We start from the raw sequence: 17,165 nt of genomic DNA on the forward strand, positions 1-17,165 counted from the left end.
ATTTTAATTACGAGCTGATGGCAAATTTATCATCATACGCACCTGAAATTCGAACTTCTAAGATTTGTTTTCCTTTGTTGTTTACATTTGCGGCGATCGTCTGATGATAGGTCGTTAGAGGACAAAGTGTATACAAAGAACATTGAAACTCTTGTCGAAATGAAAATTTGAACATTATATCAAAGTATATTGCGTTACACAGTTGAAAAGAGTAAAAGAATTGAAATCTTTTATGAAATTTATCTTCTCAAAATTCGCAGCACTCTCCTCATCTCTACCACAAAGTGTTTAAAGTGAAGTTAATGTTGATTGGAGGACATTTCGATTTTTATCGATTTTCCTCCCCTTTTGACTAATTGTTGCAAAATTCAGGGTTAGAAGAAAAAAAAACGGTTCGTGTGTGCCATTCTATGTACAACATTCTTTGAAGACGCCTCACACACCTGTGCAGTTCGGCAATTTTACATTAAATTTACAATAAACTTCAAGTTAAATAATGAAGTATCTCTTTTAATTATTCGAGTCATAACGATTTATATAAGGTGAGTAAATGTTTTTCTTTTTTCCAATAAATGAAACAAATGAATAAAACACGTGCAACAATATTTGAAGACGCCGATCATTGTCGACCACGTGGATATATTTTCGTCAATACCGTATTAAAAAAAGTTGTCTTATTGCACGGTTTTGTTTATTTAAACTAAAAAATAACATATAAATACAATTGACAGATAAAATAAATTTTAACTGATATTTTCATGTACTTTGATATTTGGGAAACGGTATTGGAGAATAAAATATGCAAATATATGAAATGTGCGGTGTAAAAATTCTTTTGCGCATTAGAAAATTTCTTTCTGTTACAATAATAATTAAATATAGGCAAAAATTGTATATATTATAGTGAATTGATAAAAATTGCACTCGAGATGAGTCATTACACTTTCAAGAACGTCAATTCTTTCGAAATTTTTGTTCGCAATTTTTCCCATTAGATTTTTAGTGTTTTTATATTAGACTTTTCGGAAATTAAATTTTTTTTATCATATTAAAAATTTATGTTAAAGTTTAAACAAAAATAGAGTGAAAATGGAAGGGTCACAAAGAAAGCCACCTAAACGTACGGCAGAGCCGGTAGATGACTGGCTTGAAAGCCAAGGATTTTTTCGAAAACATGCACCAAAAGACCCAACGTGTTTGTTCAGGGCAATTAGTGAACAAATTTACTTAACGCAACATTTTCACATTCGAGTGAGACTCGAGTGCGTGAATTTTATGAAAGAACAAAGAGATTTATTTAAAAAGGTATTAAAATTCATTTTGTTGTGTAGTAAAAATATTTATGTAAAAATATTTCACTTGTGTTTCGATTTTTATTGATTTTTCTAATGAAAATTAAATCCCCTTTGCAGAAAATAACAGTTCCCTTCGACAGTTACATTGATCAAATGGCTTGTTTCACCGAATGGGGTGGAATGTATGAAATTGAAGCAATGTCAGAGCTTTATCAAAGGGAAATTATTATTTTCGACGGTCATACAATGACGAAAAAAATCGTCAACAATTATGGTTATAAGAACCATATTTTTCTCTGTTATACTGCACAAAAGCAGTATGAAACCGTTTATACGAAAGAGTATATCAAAACGGCTGGTTTTTGTCAGTGTACGTTTCTTCATTTCATTTTCTATCTAGTCTTTAATTTAATTATTAATTTTTCACCTAATTTATTTTTTAATTCAATTTTTATCTAATTCTTAATTTAATTTTTAATTTTTACCTAATTTTTAATTTAATTGTTAATATTTTACCTAATTTTTAATTTAATTACTAATACTTTACCTAGTTTTTAATTTAAATTCAAAACAATTCTAATTTTTTAATTAATTAATTAAATTTAATTAATTAAATTAATTAATTAGAAATTAATTTTCGTTTTGGAGTATTTTTTCAAAAATGAAGTTTATTTTTACGTATTTTGAATTCTTAATTTAATTTTTTTATTTTTTACTTAATTTTTAATTTCATTTTTAATTTTAATTCAAACAAATCTAAAATGTTTCGTTGCAAAACATTTTTTCAAATATGAGTTTTCTTTTTATTTTGAAGGGAAAATTTTCTTTTTATATAAATTCCTTTTTTTACATTTATAGCACTGGTTTATAAAACCTTGTACAAAGAAGTCTTCCAGATGCCAAATGTTGACGAAACTGTTCATAAAATGTTACACGATAGACCTTTTCCATTAAAATATGATAAATTCTCTCCAAAGGGAATTGCAGAGCATAGAGAGTAAGTTTCACATTATTCTTGAAAATTGTGTAAATTACCTTTAGTAATTTTTAAAATATTTAAAATAATTCACTTCCGGCAGAAAAAAAAGATTTCAATGTAGAGAAAATAATTTTTTCGTTTTAAGTTCTTCCGATTATGACTAAAGAAAAATTGTTCTGAAATAATCGAGAATAATAATAATTGAAAATTAATTTTAGTTTAATTGAAAATTAATTTTAGTTTAATTGAAAATTAATTTTAGTTTAATTCAAAATTAATCTTTAGTTTAATTGAAAATTAATTTTTAGTTTAATTCAAAATAATGATTTTTAGTTTAATTCGAAATCATAGGAAAAAATTATCTTTGAATTCGTCAAAATTGCTTTCGAATTAAAGCGAAAAAAAATACTCGCGAGCATAATTTAGCGATTATAATCTCCAATTCGAATTGAAAATGAAACGAAAATTTGTCTTCCCTCAGAAATTCAACGGTCGTAATGCTCAATAAAGTAAATGAGAGCTGTACGGAAACTGAAGACATTTTTGGTCTTAAAGGCGGTCTCACTCCGTTTCCCTATCGAGTGGCCAAAGCTCTTGATGAAGACATTTTCCGAAACACAGACTTCGACATCTGGCACGAAATTCGTCGCGGTATGAATGACAATTTTCTTCACCTTTTTTCTAATTATTTTCCAAAATTTTTCACTAATTATAATTATAATACAAGAAATAATAATAAAATTAAATTTATACTCAAATTATTAATTTAAGAAAATTAATTTAATCAATTAAATTTATTTACTATTAATTATTTATTTATTTACTAATTAATTAATTCTTATTTTAAATATTTTTATTCCTGCGATTAAATACAAAAATAACATTCTTTTTATTTATTAAAAAAAACTAATTTGAATATTATTTTGTATTTTTTTCCTTTTTTTTTTTATTTATTACACAGAAGTGCGAAATTCGGGATTTTCAAAGTACAACGGTACTGAATTTCAAGTCGGAGGCAAATGTTTGGTCGAATTGAATGCAAAAGTTGATGATGTTGCAAATAACAATGATTTAAATACCACGGACAAAAAAATGCAAATAAATTGTGACGAAGCGTGTGGTAATATGGAAAAATTATTGACTGGTCATATTCAAGAAATGAGTAAAAATGAGGGACCAGTTGTTGTTTTTATTCTTGAATTAGGAGAAAAACGAACTGTCCCATTTACGGCGTTAAAACCATTTAACATGAAAAGAACTAAAGCAAATATATTTACAATTCCAAAGAAAAATCCAGCCGTTGACCCAAGTCAGTTTTTTTCAATTTTCTCCTTCAATTGTATTTTTAATTTATTTCTAAATTATATATTTTTTAAAATTTTTTATTATTACCTTTTATTATTTTTTATTATTACTCTTAATTATTTTTTATCTCTTTTTAGTAACTTTTTCTCACTTTTAATATTTTTTTAGTATTTTTTATTACTTTTAATTATTTTTTACCACTTTTTAATAATTTTTTATTTTAATTATTTTTTATCACTTTTTAGTATTTATTATTATTTTTTTATTATAATATTTTTCTTGTGATGTTTACCGCAATTTTTTGTGATAATTTGTTGAATAATAATTACTATTTATTGTTTTTGTTATTCAGGTGCTTTAAAAATTAAGAAACAATTTGGTTCAACCAGAAGGAGTAAAGAAATTTCAACGTTTGAGCGAAATTCCAATAAGGGATCTTGCAACAAAAGGAACGTTGAAACTGCTGCAATGAAGTGGACTGAAGATTCGAGGTAATTCAGAAAAAAATTAACATAATGAATTCTTCAAAAAATTAGCGAAAAATCTCTAGAATTTAATAATTTATAGGAATAAAAATAGTATTTTTTTTAAATATAGAATTAAGTACAAAAATGTTTCTAATTAATTGTTTCTTTTCAGTGAGAATAAAGCTGCGTTTGTAAAGACTTGTGTGGAGAATTACAATCCACCTGCTGAAGATTTTACTGCTGATGTGAGTTGATTACTAATTTAATTAAACAAAACTCAAAAACTTTAAATTATAATAATAATAAATAAAAATTTATTTTCCAAACTTCTTATTTGTATTTAACATTTTTTTTATTTTTTTATTTCTCTAATTAAATTTTCATTTTTTAATTTAAAGTTTTGAATTAAATTTTCGTTTTTTATTTTAAAGTTTTTAATTAAATTTTTGTTCTTTAATTTAAATGTTATAATTAAATTACCTTTTTGCACAGCTTGACGGTTCCGGCGATAGGGAGAAAAACGTCACAATTCCATCGGCTGCAAATGAGGAGAATATGAAGAAATTGTGTTTATCAAATCCTGTACTTCAAAATGGATCAGAAAATAATTATCAATTTCAGCCTGCACAGCAAAATGTGACGTATTTCATTCCTCCTGCAGGTGAATAGACGATTTTTGATTCTATATTTATTTAATTAATATAAATAACGATTTATTTACTTATTTATTTAATTTATTTAATTAAATTAACAAAGGCAGAGGAAATAATAATTTAAAATAATTTTCCATATTTCTTATTTGTATTTAATATTTTTTTTGAATTAGTTTTTTTTATTTTTTATTTCTCTAATTAAATTTTCGTTTTTTAATTTAAAGTTTTGAATTAAATTTTCGTTTTTTATTTATAAAGTTTTTAATTGAATTTGAAATTTTCAAATTAAAACGAGCGCATTATTTTTCTTTTAGAGAACAACAACTTTCAACAAGTTGCCCCGCCGTGTGTAAATGACGTGCTTCCGAATGTTGATTTTCTTTTGGATCAATTGGATCATCCGATTAACATGTCAGCGGTGAAGAGTATTGACGTTAATGGCAGCGATCTGCCACTAAGTGGTAATTTTCAAATAAGAAATTTTTAAAAAATGATAATTTTACGTGAAGCTAATAATTTCTTTTCTTATAAACAGATCTTCAAACTTTAAGATTCTTTTACAATCTTGGAATTCAGGTAATTTGTCAATATTTTTCTTATTTGAATTTATTCCAAAAAATTGTAATTTTATTATTTTTTTTTTAAACATTTCGTTCAATTTTAATAATTTCTTTTTAAATAGTATAACAATGCGGCGAATTACCTGTGCAATGTTAATCATCCGCCACCTATTAATGGCCAGTTTAATCATTATCCTGTGGAAAATTCTGCTGAACAGAAGCCGAACAATATTCCAGGTTTTTATTCTATTCAATAATTCGGTAGAAAAATAATTCTTGCAATTTATTATTAAAGAAGAATCAATTCTACTTTCGTTACAAATTAATTTCTCATTTAAAAATGAATAATTATAAATAATAGAAATAGTAGAATAATTATAATAATAATTCTCATGGGCAGAAGATTCAAAATTTAGAAAATTAATATTATAAAGATCTGATTTTTTATTCTAAAATTAAATTTTTCTGTTTAAAAAGGATCTCAAGAGGACGTTAATCAAGTGACGCAAATACAGCCAAAATATGGTTATCGAGGTAAAAAAGAGAATGGAGAAAATGGATATAAAGGGACATTGAATCATAATTATAAAACGTTGAAAAATTCAAACGTACGATATAATGGATCGCAGGAACAAATTGTGACGAATAATTCCCAGAGGAATCCAAAAGAGTGCAATAAAAATGTTCAATATTGTAATAACGAGAGAAGTCGCGAACATGTCAATGAATCAAAGGAAGGACCACGAACTCCTAGAAATGGTGTTCCACCACGTTTCAAAAAATGTATTGACGGTGAGTTAAAACATTAGTTTTTTCATTAATTACTTTACATCTTTCCTTTAGATTAATTATTTTTTATTTATTTTAATATAAACGAATTTCAAAAATTGAATTTTATAATTTAATCCAATAATATTTTTTTTTTACTTTTTCTATTTATTAAAACTATTTTTTCTAAACATGCAATTTTTCTAGGAGAATATAAATTCAATTTTCTTGAAATTAGTTGAATATTTGAATCAGAGTTACTACAAAAATTTGATTTCGTTTTCCCTGATTTTCAGTCAGAATATTAACTTATTCCCTGATTCCTATAAGAAAAATTCAAGAGGAGTTCAATTATAAAAACTATCTATCTAAATTTAAATATTTTCAATTCATTTTCAAAAAATTTCAATTAATTCAATTCAATTGCTTATCAAATTCTCAAAAATTTTAATTTAAAACCTAAAATCCAATTATTTTTGAAAATGAAAATTGAAACGATTGAAATAGTTTTTAATTAAACTCTTTTTACGGTAATAACATACAATTTTTTGTAACTTTAAAAAAGTTATTTTAGAATTACATTATTTAAAATAATTGAAATAATTTACAAAAATAAGAAAAATCAATGTTTTCTTCTAAAATTTACGTGATTCAAAAGTTTGTAATGTGGAAAAAAAATTCAAGGAGAAAGCAAGATTTTAAGTTTTTCAAAAATGCGTCAAAAACCAAAAAAACACTTTAAAAAATTGAATTTTAGAGAAATTACAAATGATTGCAAAAATTCAATTATTTTTAAAAGTTGTAATAAAATTTTTCACAAAAATTCAATTATATTTAAAAATTTTTTTTTAAATTCTAGTAAAAATTTCACTTATCTTTATAAATAATAATATTCTTCTCTGAAATTCAATTATTTTTAAAAATTTTAATAAAATTCTTAGAAAAACTTCAATTATTTCCAAAAATTTTCCAAGAGAATTCAATTATTCACAAATTTTTTATGAATTTCTTTGCAATAATTCCATTATTTTCATAAATAACAAAACTCTTTTTAGTAGAGGTGTGCAAAAAGCTCGAAACCCGAAGCTCGAGCGGGTATTTTCGAGCTTTTCATTTTTCGAGCCGAGCCGAGCCGAGCCTATTCAGTTCGAGCTCGGGCCGAGCCGAGCTTTATAAAAAGCTCGAATAATTTCGGGTACTCGAAATTTTCGAGTACTCGATTTGATTCGAGCCCTTGAGAAAATCCAAAATTTTCTACATTAATTTTTAATTAAATTTTTTTTTTTCAAAAAAAAAATTTTTTTAATTTAAAAGCTCGAATTAAATCGAGTACTCGAAAATTTCGGTTACCCGAATTCATTCGAGTACCCGAAATATTCGAGTACTCGAGTGAATTCGGGTACCCGAATGTTTCGGGTACTCGAAAATTTCGGGTACCCGATACATCGAGCCCGGCTCGGGCTCGGCTCGGCTCGACTCGAAAAAATTGCGGCCCGGCTCGGCTCGGCTTTTCGAGCTTTTTGCACACCTCTACTTTTTAGCTATTTTATTATTTTCATAAACAATAAAACTTATCGCAGAATGTCAATTATTTTTAATATAATTTTAATCAAATTCCTCGAAGAATGTAATTATTGTTATAAATTTATTAAAATTCGTCAAAAGAATTTAATTATTAAAAAATTGGTTGATAAAATTCTTTATGAGAATTCAATATTAAGAAACATTGAATTATTAATTCAAATTATTTATTCTTATATTTATATAATTGAATTCTCGTAGAATTTTCTAATAAAAATTGATTCAGATAAAATTCTTCGAAATAATTCAATCATTTTTATTAATTGTAAAATCATCCGCAAGAATTTAATTATTTTTATAAATAAGAAAATTCTTCTCAAGAATTCAAATATTTTCATAAATAATAAAATTCTACAAAGGAATTCAATTATTTTCATAAATAATAAAATGTTTCGAAGGAATTCAATTATTTTCAATACAATTTTAATAAAATTTCTCAAAAGAATACAATTATTTTTAAAAATATTATTTAAATTCAATTATTTTCAAGAGTTTTAATAAAAATTCAATTATTTTCAACAATTCTGATAAAAAAAATTCTTCAAAGTAACTCTATTCTTTTTATAAATTGTAAAATTCTTGAAAAGAATTCAATTATTTTCGTAAATAATAAAATGTTTCGGAGAAATTCAATTTTATTTTCAATACAATTTTAATAAAATTTCGAGGAAAATATTCAATTAAATTCAAGATAATTTTAATAAAATTTCTCTAACAATGATTTTTAAATAATTTTTGCAAAATTTTAAAAAATTAGTGAATTTTTTAGAAGAATTGTATTAAAATTGTATTTAAAATAATTGAACTCATGCGAAAATTTCATTTTTTTTTAAATAATTGAATTCTTGAATTGAATTTTATTCAAAGTTAAAACTTTTAATAAATTTCAATTATTTAAAAAATTTTAAATAATTGAATTTCCGTTATTTTAAAGAATTTTAATAAAAATTTTTCCAAGAATTAATTATTTTCAATATAATTTTAATCACATTTTTTAAAATGAATTCAATTACTAAAAAAAAATATTGATAAAATTCTTGAAATGATTTCAATTATTTTCAAATTTTTTTCATAAATACTTTACAAGAATTCAATGATTTTCAGTACATCGACAATTGAATTATTTCTGAAAATAATTGAATTCTTGAATAGAATTTTATTAAAACTTTTTTAAATAATTGAATTCTTGCGAAAAAATTTTAAAAAATAAGTGAATTTATGAGAAGAATTTTATCAAAATTGTATTTAAAATAATTGAATTCCTGTGAAAAATGTACTATTTATTGATATTATTGAATTCTTTTAAAGAATTTTAAAAAACTGTTTAAAAATAATTTAATTTTCTCTGAAATTCAATTAAAATTGTATTTTAAATAATTGAATTCAATCGAAAATTTCATTATTTTCAAAAATAATTAAATTCTTGGATTGGATTTTATTGAAAGTTTTTTAAATAATTGAATTTTCTTGCAGGACAAGATTTTTAGAAATAATTGAAATTTTCGAAGAAATTAATTAAAATTGTATTTTGAAAATAAGTGAAATACTGATAATTTTTATTATTTATATAAAAATGATTGAATTTTTTGCGATGATTGTTATTATTTATTATAAATTGACTAAAGAATTGTATGAGAAGATGAAGATATCGTTCACTTCGAGTTGAAGACTCGGAGTGAACGATATCTTTCTTATTTTTTAATAATTTATTCTTTTAAGTTGTTGAATTTAAAATTTTTGAAAATCTTTATTCCTATATGGAATGTGAATCAAATTATTCTTTAGAGTCAAGGAAAAAATCAAAATCTTTTCTGGAAATCAGGTAAAAGTCAGGGAAAAAGAAAATAGATTTTTGCAGTCAATCTTGGTATTTGAATTTTGAAAATGATAATTTAGAAAATAAAAATTTACAGGTCGAAATCGTAACTTTGTTCAACCATCGAGACGCAATCAACAACAGCAACAACAACGAGAAGGTGAGTTTCATCAAGGTAATAATCGATTTCCAAATTCAAAAATCGAGGGACAAGGAAAGCAGTTTGAGAGGAATAGTGGTTCGCCTGGAAATCGACAAAATCAATTTCCACATCAAGTGCAAATGCCAGTTAATAGTCCTCCATATCAGTATCCGCCGCATCAACCTTCAGTTTATTCACAGCCAATGTGTAACGAGGCCGAGACATATTGTCCACAAAATTCGGGACTTATTCCAATTCCCTATCAAGTACATCAAGTCGATACTGGCGATAATAATGCAAATTCATTTCCGCCGGTTATTTACACTGGCGTTGATAATTATCAACAAACGTATGTTCCATATTATCCGCCATACGCTTATCCACCTCAAACTGTTTATCCTGGAATGGGACCGGGTAATTCACAGGAAAATTGGTATCAATACCCTGGTCATTCACATTACATTCCACCGTGCGTGCAATTTAATCCACCACCACCACCACAACAACAGCAACTGCAACCAGGCTCATCGGCAAATGGCGCTATGTAAAATTCAAAATTTACATAAAAAAGAACAACACACAACAAAAAGATATATCCTGAGGATAGTTAAATTATGTTACTAAACGATTATTAGTTTTTTTTCTCTTTTTTGATACTGTTAACGTATAAAGAACATTTTTGATATTAAATATTTTTCATATATTTTATAATAATATTTTTCAAATAGAGTAATTTCTATTTATAAATGACGAATTTTGGATTAATATTAAAAAAAACAGTTACTGTTACTTTTACAGGTTAACATTTTTCGTCTATAAAATAAATTTTCTATATAAAACAATTTTTGTATTCTTTCCTTTTCTTTTTTTTCCTTTATTTAGTAATGTATAAATTTTTTATAAAAGACAAAAGCGCATTTGAGTACAACACATTTTTTCTTTGTGGAAAATTTGATTGCAAAATTTTTCATTTTCTTAAATGAATCATTTTCTTTCTTGTAGGTAAAAAATCCTTTTTTTATTTGAGATTCGAGAGTTTAATTTTTAGAAAAATTTTCCTTTTAGAAAATTTCGAGATTAATTTCGCCATTTCGTTCCTGGATTGTGTAAAAAATTCTCGGCATAAAAATATTGTTCTGATTGTGGTTGAAGGCTTGCTTTGTATTCAAGAAGAGCCGTTTTATCTCCTTGGGAAACGAGGATCTAAGAACAGAATTTGTATTTTTAGTTTAAATCTTCTATTTACTAATACAAAATTAGTGTTGTTGACTAAAACAAAATAGATTGTTACTTAAAAAATTTCTAATTTTGAGAATAATACTTACATCGATGACACTTTTGTAGCACTGAATACTTTTGGCGATATCTAAACGTTTTTTCACATTATCCACATAGCCGAGAAATTTTTCTAAAATTAGCGTTGGTGCTTTACAGTCCTGTAATATCTTTAATATTTCTTCAATTGGCAGAGATGTTTGGAATTTTTTACCGCCCAGCCAACTCTGAAAAATTATTAATTTTCTTTTGCTAAATTTATTACTTTGAAAATATTTATAAGAATTAATTTTTCTTGGATTTTTTTTGTTTTCCTTATAAACTTTGAGATTATCAAGAATTTTAATATACAAAATCTTAAGCTTTTTTTTCTATTTTTGACAATAATTGAATTTTACAGAATATGAAATTTAATTTATTAACAAGAATTTAATTTTTGAAGAATTGTCATAAAATTATTTATAAATTATTTAATGAATAACTTTACTTAAAAATACCAAAAATAATTGAATTTTATTAGTATTATTTATTATTATTATTATTTTATTAGTATTATTATTAAGTATTATGTAAATTAGAAAATTTATTATTTTCAAAAATCAACTTTAATTTTTTAAAAATTTATGATTCAGATTAGGTATTAAAAATTCATTATTTAATTATTAACTAATTGATTATTGTTATATATTATTTTCAAGAACATTAATAACATTTATCAAAACAGTTCAATTATTTTAAAAAATGTTCATAAAATTCTTCGCAGAAATTCAATTATTTTTAATTCAGTTTTAAATAAAATTTCTCTAAAGTATTCAATTATTTTTTTAAAATTATAATCAAATTCATCGCAGAAATTCAATTATTTTCATAAATAATAAAATTGTTGAGAGAAATTCAATTATTTTCACATTTTATAAAATTCTTTATGAAAATTCAATTATTTTCAATACAAGTTTAATTGCATTACTCGAAAAATGCAATTATTCTAAAAATTTATTATTAAAATTCTTCGAAAAAATTTTAATAAAATTCAACGCAAGAATTGAATTATTTTAAAATCAAAATTATAAAAAGTTACAAAATTTACAAGAAGCAATATAAAAATTAGATATTAATAAAAAATTTTCAAAACAGTTCAATTATTTTAAAAAATATTCATAAAAGTTTTCGTACGAATTCAATTATTTTTATAAATAATAAAATTCTTCGTATAAATTCAATTATTTTGAATCAATTTTCATATAAAATATGTCTCTATTCTTCTATTTTTTTAATTTTAATAAAATTCTTCGCAGAAATTCAAATTATTTTCATAAATAATAAAATTCATCAGAGGAAATCAATTATTTTTACAAAATTTTATACAATTCTGTGTGAGAATTCAATTATTTTCAATACAATTTTAATTGCATTACTCGAGAAATGCAACTATTCTGAAAAAAAATCTTCGAAAGAATTAGAATATTTTCAAAAATTTCAATAAAATTCTACTCAAAAATTAAATTATTTCAGATTCAAAAATTATAAAAAAGTTACAAGATTTACAAAAAGTAATATAAAAATTATTAATAAATTTTTTCAAAAAACGTCATCTTTTTTTCAATAGAAAGAAAATTTACACATTAATCCAAAATTAATAAAAATATATTTATTTCTAAATTTTTGAATGCAGTAAATTATCACAAAACTTATTTTCTAATTTGGAATTAGTAAAGATTTGAACTATTAAGAATAGAAGTGATATGAAGATCCTAAAAATTAATTTTTTAATTCGACATATAGAACAAGACATTGAAGCAAATAAAATATTTATTTTTGAGTATAATTATTACCTTTGTATGAAGTAAACGATCGATATCATCCCAGGCTTCTTCGGAGGCTCGCGTTTTTAATGCAACTTTTTCATATTGACGAGGCGAAATTTGATGCTGTTTTAATAACGTTGTTGGTGAAATTAAATTCCCTTCGGAAGAATCCCAATGATCTCGACAAGTGTGCTCGAGACATTTTAATAACGAGGAATTCAGTTCCAATCGTTTACTGAGTTGAGTGTCTTTTACATCTATCTGCCATTCTATTTGCAATTAAATTTAATTTCAATACGAAAAATCGTAATTATTTTAATAAAACAAAAATAATTTTAATTTAAAAATATTACGAATTGTAATAAAAAATACTAATTGATGAATTTATTTTATTTTTACTTAAATTTTTTTGAAATTAAAACGAAATTCAAATTGAAACTTTACCAATTAGAACAAAGTTTTTATTTAAAAAAAAATTAAAATCGATTCTAATTGTCTAAAATCTATGATATAAATAGAAAATATGAAAATTCATTACCTAACAATTTTATGTACAATTCAATAAATTTAGTTTCTGGACAATCCTGCAAGTCCATAAATAGTGTCTTGTGGCAAATACGAAGTCTTTGCAAAAGTCTTTCATTATTGCTTGTATTTTTAATAATAAGATGCAAGTCTCTAATCTGAGAATTAAATAATTCATAATTTTTAATTCGAAAATTAAAAGAAGAAATTAAAAATATTTATAGACAACTTACAGCTGCGTCAACAGTCAGGCCTTGCATGCTGAAAATAATAAAAAGAATATTAAAAAATTTAATAAATATAGAAAATAAATAAATATTTTAAATATTACTATTTTGTTTTATTTAATCATTATTCTTTCAAAACATTCATAATATTTTACGATTATTCGCTAAAAAAGATCGCTCTTATCTTAAAAGAATTCTTTTTGTTTGCTTCCATTTTTTATAATTTTTGCTATTTGAAAAAATGTTATGCAAAAGAAAATACTCACGTTAGAAGATCGGTAATCTCATTTCTTTGCAATCTTGTAGAAAGATAATGCAGATAAGCGTTCATTGCTTCTGGACGTTCCATTAACAATTTTTGAGCTAAAGACGTTTTTAATGTCTTCATAATAAACAATACTATCTGAAATTTTATTTATAGAATAAATAAATATTTAAAATAGAGTTTTATATTCTAAAGTTTCACAATTTTAAACGACTTTTATTTAGTTGTAAAAGTGATACACTGGAAAAAATTTATTTGATTCTTGTCATATAGCTTTTGCTAATTAAGTCAATTTGCTTCAAATACTGAAATTATTGGTTCGAATCTAATTTATTTAATTTAAATAAAAATGATTTGTCTCTAGTAAATATTTATTCGATAATAGACAAGTAATTAATTGCTTGAATTTTTTCTCAATAAAAAAATATACAAATACAATTTCAAATGTAATGCATAAAATCAATTTTCAAAGAAAAATTCATTGGATTACATGACAAAAAATCCAATCAAAAAAAGGCTAGACCGAAAAATCCAAGAAAATAAGTCCGAATTACAAAAAATCCGAAATTAAAATGTCCAAAGTCAAAAAATCCAAAATAAATAATGAAACATGTGAAAAAGCCACATTGTTACTTTTTACGCTATAAAATCGGAACTTAAAATTTTAATGCGCAGGATTTTAATTATTTACATAATTAATAAAATTCTACACAAAAATTCAATTATTTTCATGAATACAAAAATTTATAGAAAAATTTCAATTATTCTATAAAATTTTTAGACCAATTATTACAAGTAATACAATTATTTTCAACAATTTTGATAAAATTCTTTACAAAAATCCAATTATTTTTTTCAATATAATTCCAATTAAATTACTCGATTAATTTAAATAATTCAATTTAAATAACTCAAAAAAAGGACAATTTCATTCAAGGCAACCATTTAAATTTTTATATCTCAATTTTTTTCATTGGATTTTTAATTTCTTTGGACTTTTTGACCAGGATAAAAAATCCAAAAACTAAGTCCAAAGTAAAACTATTTTTTTTTACTTTTTTTGGATTTTTTGGTTTTTGAAAATGCAAACTTTGAAGTAAATTATAAATAATTTGAAGGTACCAACACCTAGAATAGCATTTCCATTGCCACTGGCAATAGCCGCATCCAATAGAGAAGTTTTACTTGTCAGAGATTTATAAGATTCCAAAGAAACAACTTGTCCTTGTAAAATTTTTTTTAGAGTTATTTCCTGATGAATTCCATTCACTTCATCCATTTGTTGTTGAGCTTTGTCCGCTGTCAATACTGAAAGATTGAAAAAAAAGAAAGACAAAGGAAATTATTTACTTTTACTAAGATAAATCTTTGCATAATTTTAAAAATTAATATTAAATTTTATCAAATATAAACTAAATTTTCAAAAAATAAATAAATTTTTCATTATTTTGTTTAAACTATTTATTTTTTTCAAAACTTAAAGAATTAATAACTCAAACAATTTATTTATTTATTAGATCAAAGAATTACTGATGAATTTATTTCCACTATTTTCTATTTTACTAAATACGTTTATTAGAAAAAAGGTATTATTTAAAAAAATTACGTATTTTTTAAAAAACAAAGAAACGTACTATAATTTAGCGTTTTGTCGGAGATGACGGACAACAAGGGTTTTAAATTCCATTGACGATCGTCACTCTTTAAATAGTTTTCAGGTATTTGTATATTAGAAATTCCAGCTCTTAAAAGTGCAGTTCCTGATTTTGATACTCCGAACAAATTCTCCCTCTAAAATACAGAATTCATTGTTATTTATTGATTATTATTTACAGAAAATTATATTTTCAGTAAATCACTACAAAAAAATAAATTAGCAGTAGTTAATGTTTTCAATTCTCATCTATATTTAATCTTTAATAATATGATTAATAATTTATTTTTAATTTATATATGTATATATACAGTACCGTCCGAAATTGTCAGTCCACCCATTTTCAAAGGAATGACAAAATTTTTTTAAAATAAAATTCATAAAAAGTAAAATTTTTTTTGGTTTATATTTTGAAAGACGATAAAATTTTGAAAAGAATAAGACCTTACAGAAGTCATTTGGCCAAAATTTGTAGAAGATATTCTTAAAAATCGTCATTTTCAATGTTTTACAAAAATTTGAATAACTTCTAAAATAATAAACGCTTTTTAATAATCTTAGGCTTATTTTAAAGACCATTTTCTACAGAATAAGAATTTCTTATAGGCATTAACCTGTCATTTTTAACTTGGAATAAGCATGACGTCAAAGTTGGACAAAAAAATTCAAAAAATTTGAAATAATATTATGAAAAGAAAAATAATTTTTAAAATTCAAACATATATTTTTATTAAATTTTCTTGAAAAATCTACACCATATCATGTTTTATATATGTTCTAGAATAGTTTTTAGTACAAAAAATTGATTTTAAATTTTTCCAATTTTTTTGTCCAATTTTGACGTCATGCTTATTTCAAGTTAAAAATGACAGGTTAATGCCTATAAGTAATTCTTATTCCGTAGAAAAAGACCTTTAAAATAAGCCTAAGATTATTAAAAAGCGTTCATTATTTTAGAAGTTATTTAAATTTTTGTAAAACATTGAAAATGACGATTTTTAGGAATATCTTCTACAAATTTTGGCCAAATGACTTCTGTAAGGTCTTATTCTTTTCAAAATTTTATCGTCTTTCAAAATATAAACCAAAAAAAATTTTAGTTTTCATGAATTTTATGTTAAAAAATTTTTGTCATTCCTTTAAAAATAGGTGGACTGACAATTGCGGACGGTACTGTACATAAAATAGTAAAATTAATTAATGCGTAAAACTTTAATTATAGTTTTTTGTAAGATTAACAAAATTTTTGTTACAATATTCACAATATTTCTTTACAAAATTATTTAATAGTTCCTGAATATTTATAAGAAAGTAATATGTTATAATTGAATTTTATTTTAATATCCTTCTTATATAATATAAAAAATTTATAAATCAACAACTTTTAAGGTTTATTATTAAAAAAATTCTCTTTTACAGTAAACAATAAACAATGCTTTATTGATTTCTACTGTAACCCTCAAAAGTTTTACATAGACAGTAAATATTGAAAAACAATACAATCAATTTTTTTCTATTTAAATCAGTCTGAATTGGTCTAAATTTTTAATAAACAAGTTATTATAGTTATATAAAGGATAATTTAAAGAAACTAACCTCATTACTTTCAAAACAAAAGGATCTCTTATCACTGCCATACCAATAATCGTCATCATCTTTAGCTGAACTCATGATTTTTGTAACTAATTAAAAACTAATCTTACACATAGTTATTATCAATAATATATCTAAAATTGTAGCTTAAATGCTATGTGTTTTAAACTTTTTTGACATTTTTAATGTTGTCATCACGAAGTGTTGTCATAATTTGTTTGAAATTCCTGTTTATAGAGAGCGCTGTAAAACGCG

General features: G+C 23.5%; 2 protein-coding genes across 3 annotated transcripts; one reads left to right on the forward strand and one right to left on the reverse strand.

Annotated features, from left to right (window-relative positions):
• Positions 1–157: 157 nt before the first annotated feature.
• On the forward strand, positions 158–10,408 carry LOC122510713. 2 transcript variants are annotated; one of them, XM_043625546.1, is made up of 14 exons: positions 158–542; positions 1,068–1,305; positions 1,413–1,665; positions 2,154–2,292; positions 2,756–2,925; positions 3,236–3,583; positions 3,932–4,070; positions 4,219–4,291; positions 4,539–4,707; positions 5,014–5,160; positions 5,235–5,275; positions 5,382–5,496; positions 5,737–6,051; positions 9,522–10,408. In XM_043625546.1, the coding sequence occupies exons 2-14, from the start codon at positions 1,090–1,092 to the stop codon at positions 10,112–10,114; spliced, it is 2,718 nt and encodes a 905-aa protein (XP_043481481.1). In that variant the 5' UTR covers positions 158–542; positions 1,068–1,089; the 3' UTR covers positions 10,115–10,408. The 2 variants fall into 2 exon arrangements, with proteins under 2 accessions (XP_043481481.1, XP_043481482.1); XM_043625547.1 differs by lacking the exon at positions 3,236–3,583 and having other exon boundaries at positions 159–542.
• A 35-nt stretch (positions 10,409–10,443) lies between these two features.
• Positions 10,444–17,117, reverse strand: LOC122510714 (spermatogenesis-defective protein 39 homolog). The gene is made up of 9 exons (XM_043625548.1): positions 16,914–17,117; positions 15,298–15,454; positions 14,790–14,971; positions 13,665–13,801; positions 13,405–13,432; positions 13,185–13,329; positions 12,674–12,915; positions 10,892–11,068; positions 10,444–10,769 (listed from the first exon to the last, which is right to left on the reverse strand). The coding sequence occupies exons 1-9, from the start codon at positions 16,986–16,988 to the stop codon at positions 10,644–10,646; spliced, it is 1,269 nt and encodes a 422-aa protein (XP_043481483.1). The 5' UTR covers positions 16,989–17,117; the 3' UTR covers positions 10,444–10,643.
• Positions 17,118–17,165: the final 48 nt, after the last annotated feature.

The sequence above is a fragment of the Leptopilina heterotoma genome, unplaced genomic scaffold (assembly GCF_015476425.1).
Source record: "Leptopilina heterotoma isolate Lh14 unplaced genomic scaffold, ASM1547642v1 Lhet_73, whole genome shotgun sequence".
Taxonomy (NCBI): domain Eukaryota; kingdom Metazoa; phylum Arthropoda; class Insecta; order Hymenoptera; family Figitidae; genus Leptopilina; species Leptopilina heterotoma.

What these genes read in the sequence shown, in the direction of transcription:
- LOC122510714 (XM_043625548.1), bottom strand. Translation starts at nt 16,988, where the DNA reads ATGAGTTCAGCTAAAGATGATGACGATTATTGGTATGGCAGTGATAAG. An exon ending in CGACAAAACGCTAAATTATA is followed by an intron (nt 14,972 to 15,297) that starts GTACGTTTCTTT and finishes TCAATCTTTCAG; the next exon opens with TATTGACAGCGGACAAAGCT. An exon ending in GCCTGACTGTTGACGCAGCT is followed by an intron (nt 13,330 to 13,404) that starts GTAAGTTGTCTA and finishes TTTAATTCTCAG; the next exon opens with ATTAGAGACTTGCATCTTAT.
- LOC122510713 (XM_043625546.1), top strand. Translation starts at nt 1,090, where the DNA reads ATGGAAGGGTCACAAAGAAAGCCACCTAAACGTACGGCAGAGCCGGTA. An exon ending in AAAGAGATTTATTTAAAAAG is followed by an intron (nt 1,306 to 1,412) that starts GTATTAAAATTC and finishes TCCCCTTTGCAG; the next exon opens with AAAATAACAGTTCCCTTCGA. An exon ending in GAAGCCGAACAATATTCCAG is followed by an intron (nt 5,497 to 5,736) that starts GTTTTTATTCTA and finishes CTGTTTAAAAAG; the next exon opens with GATCTCAAGAGGACGTTAAT.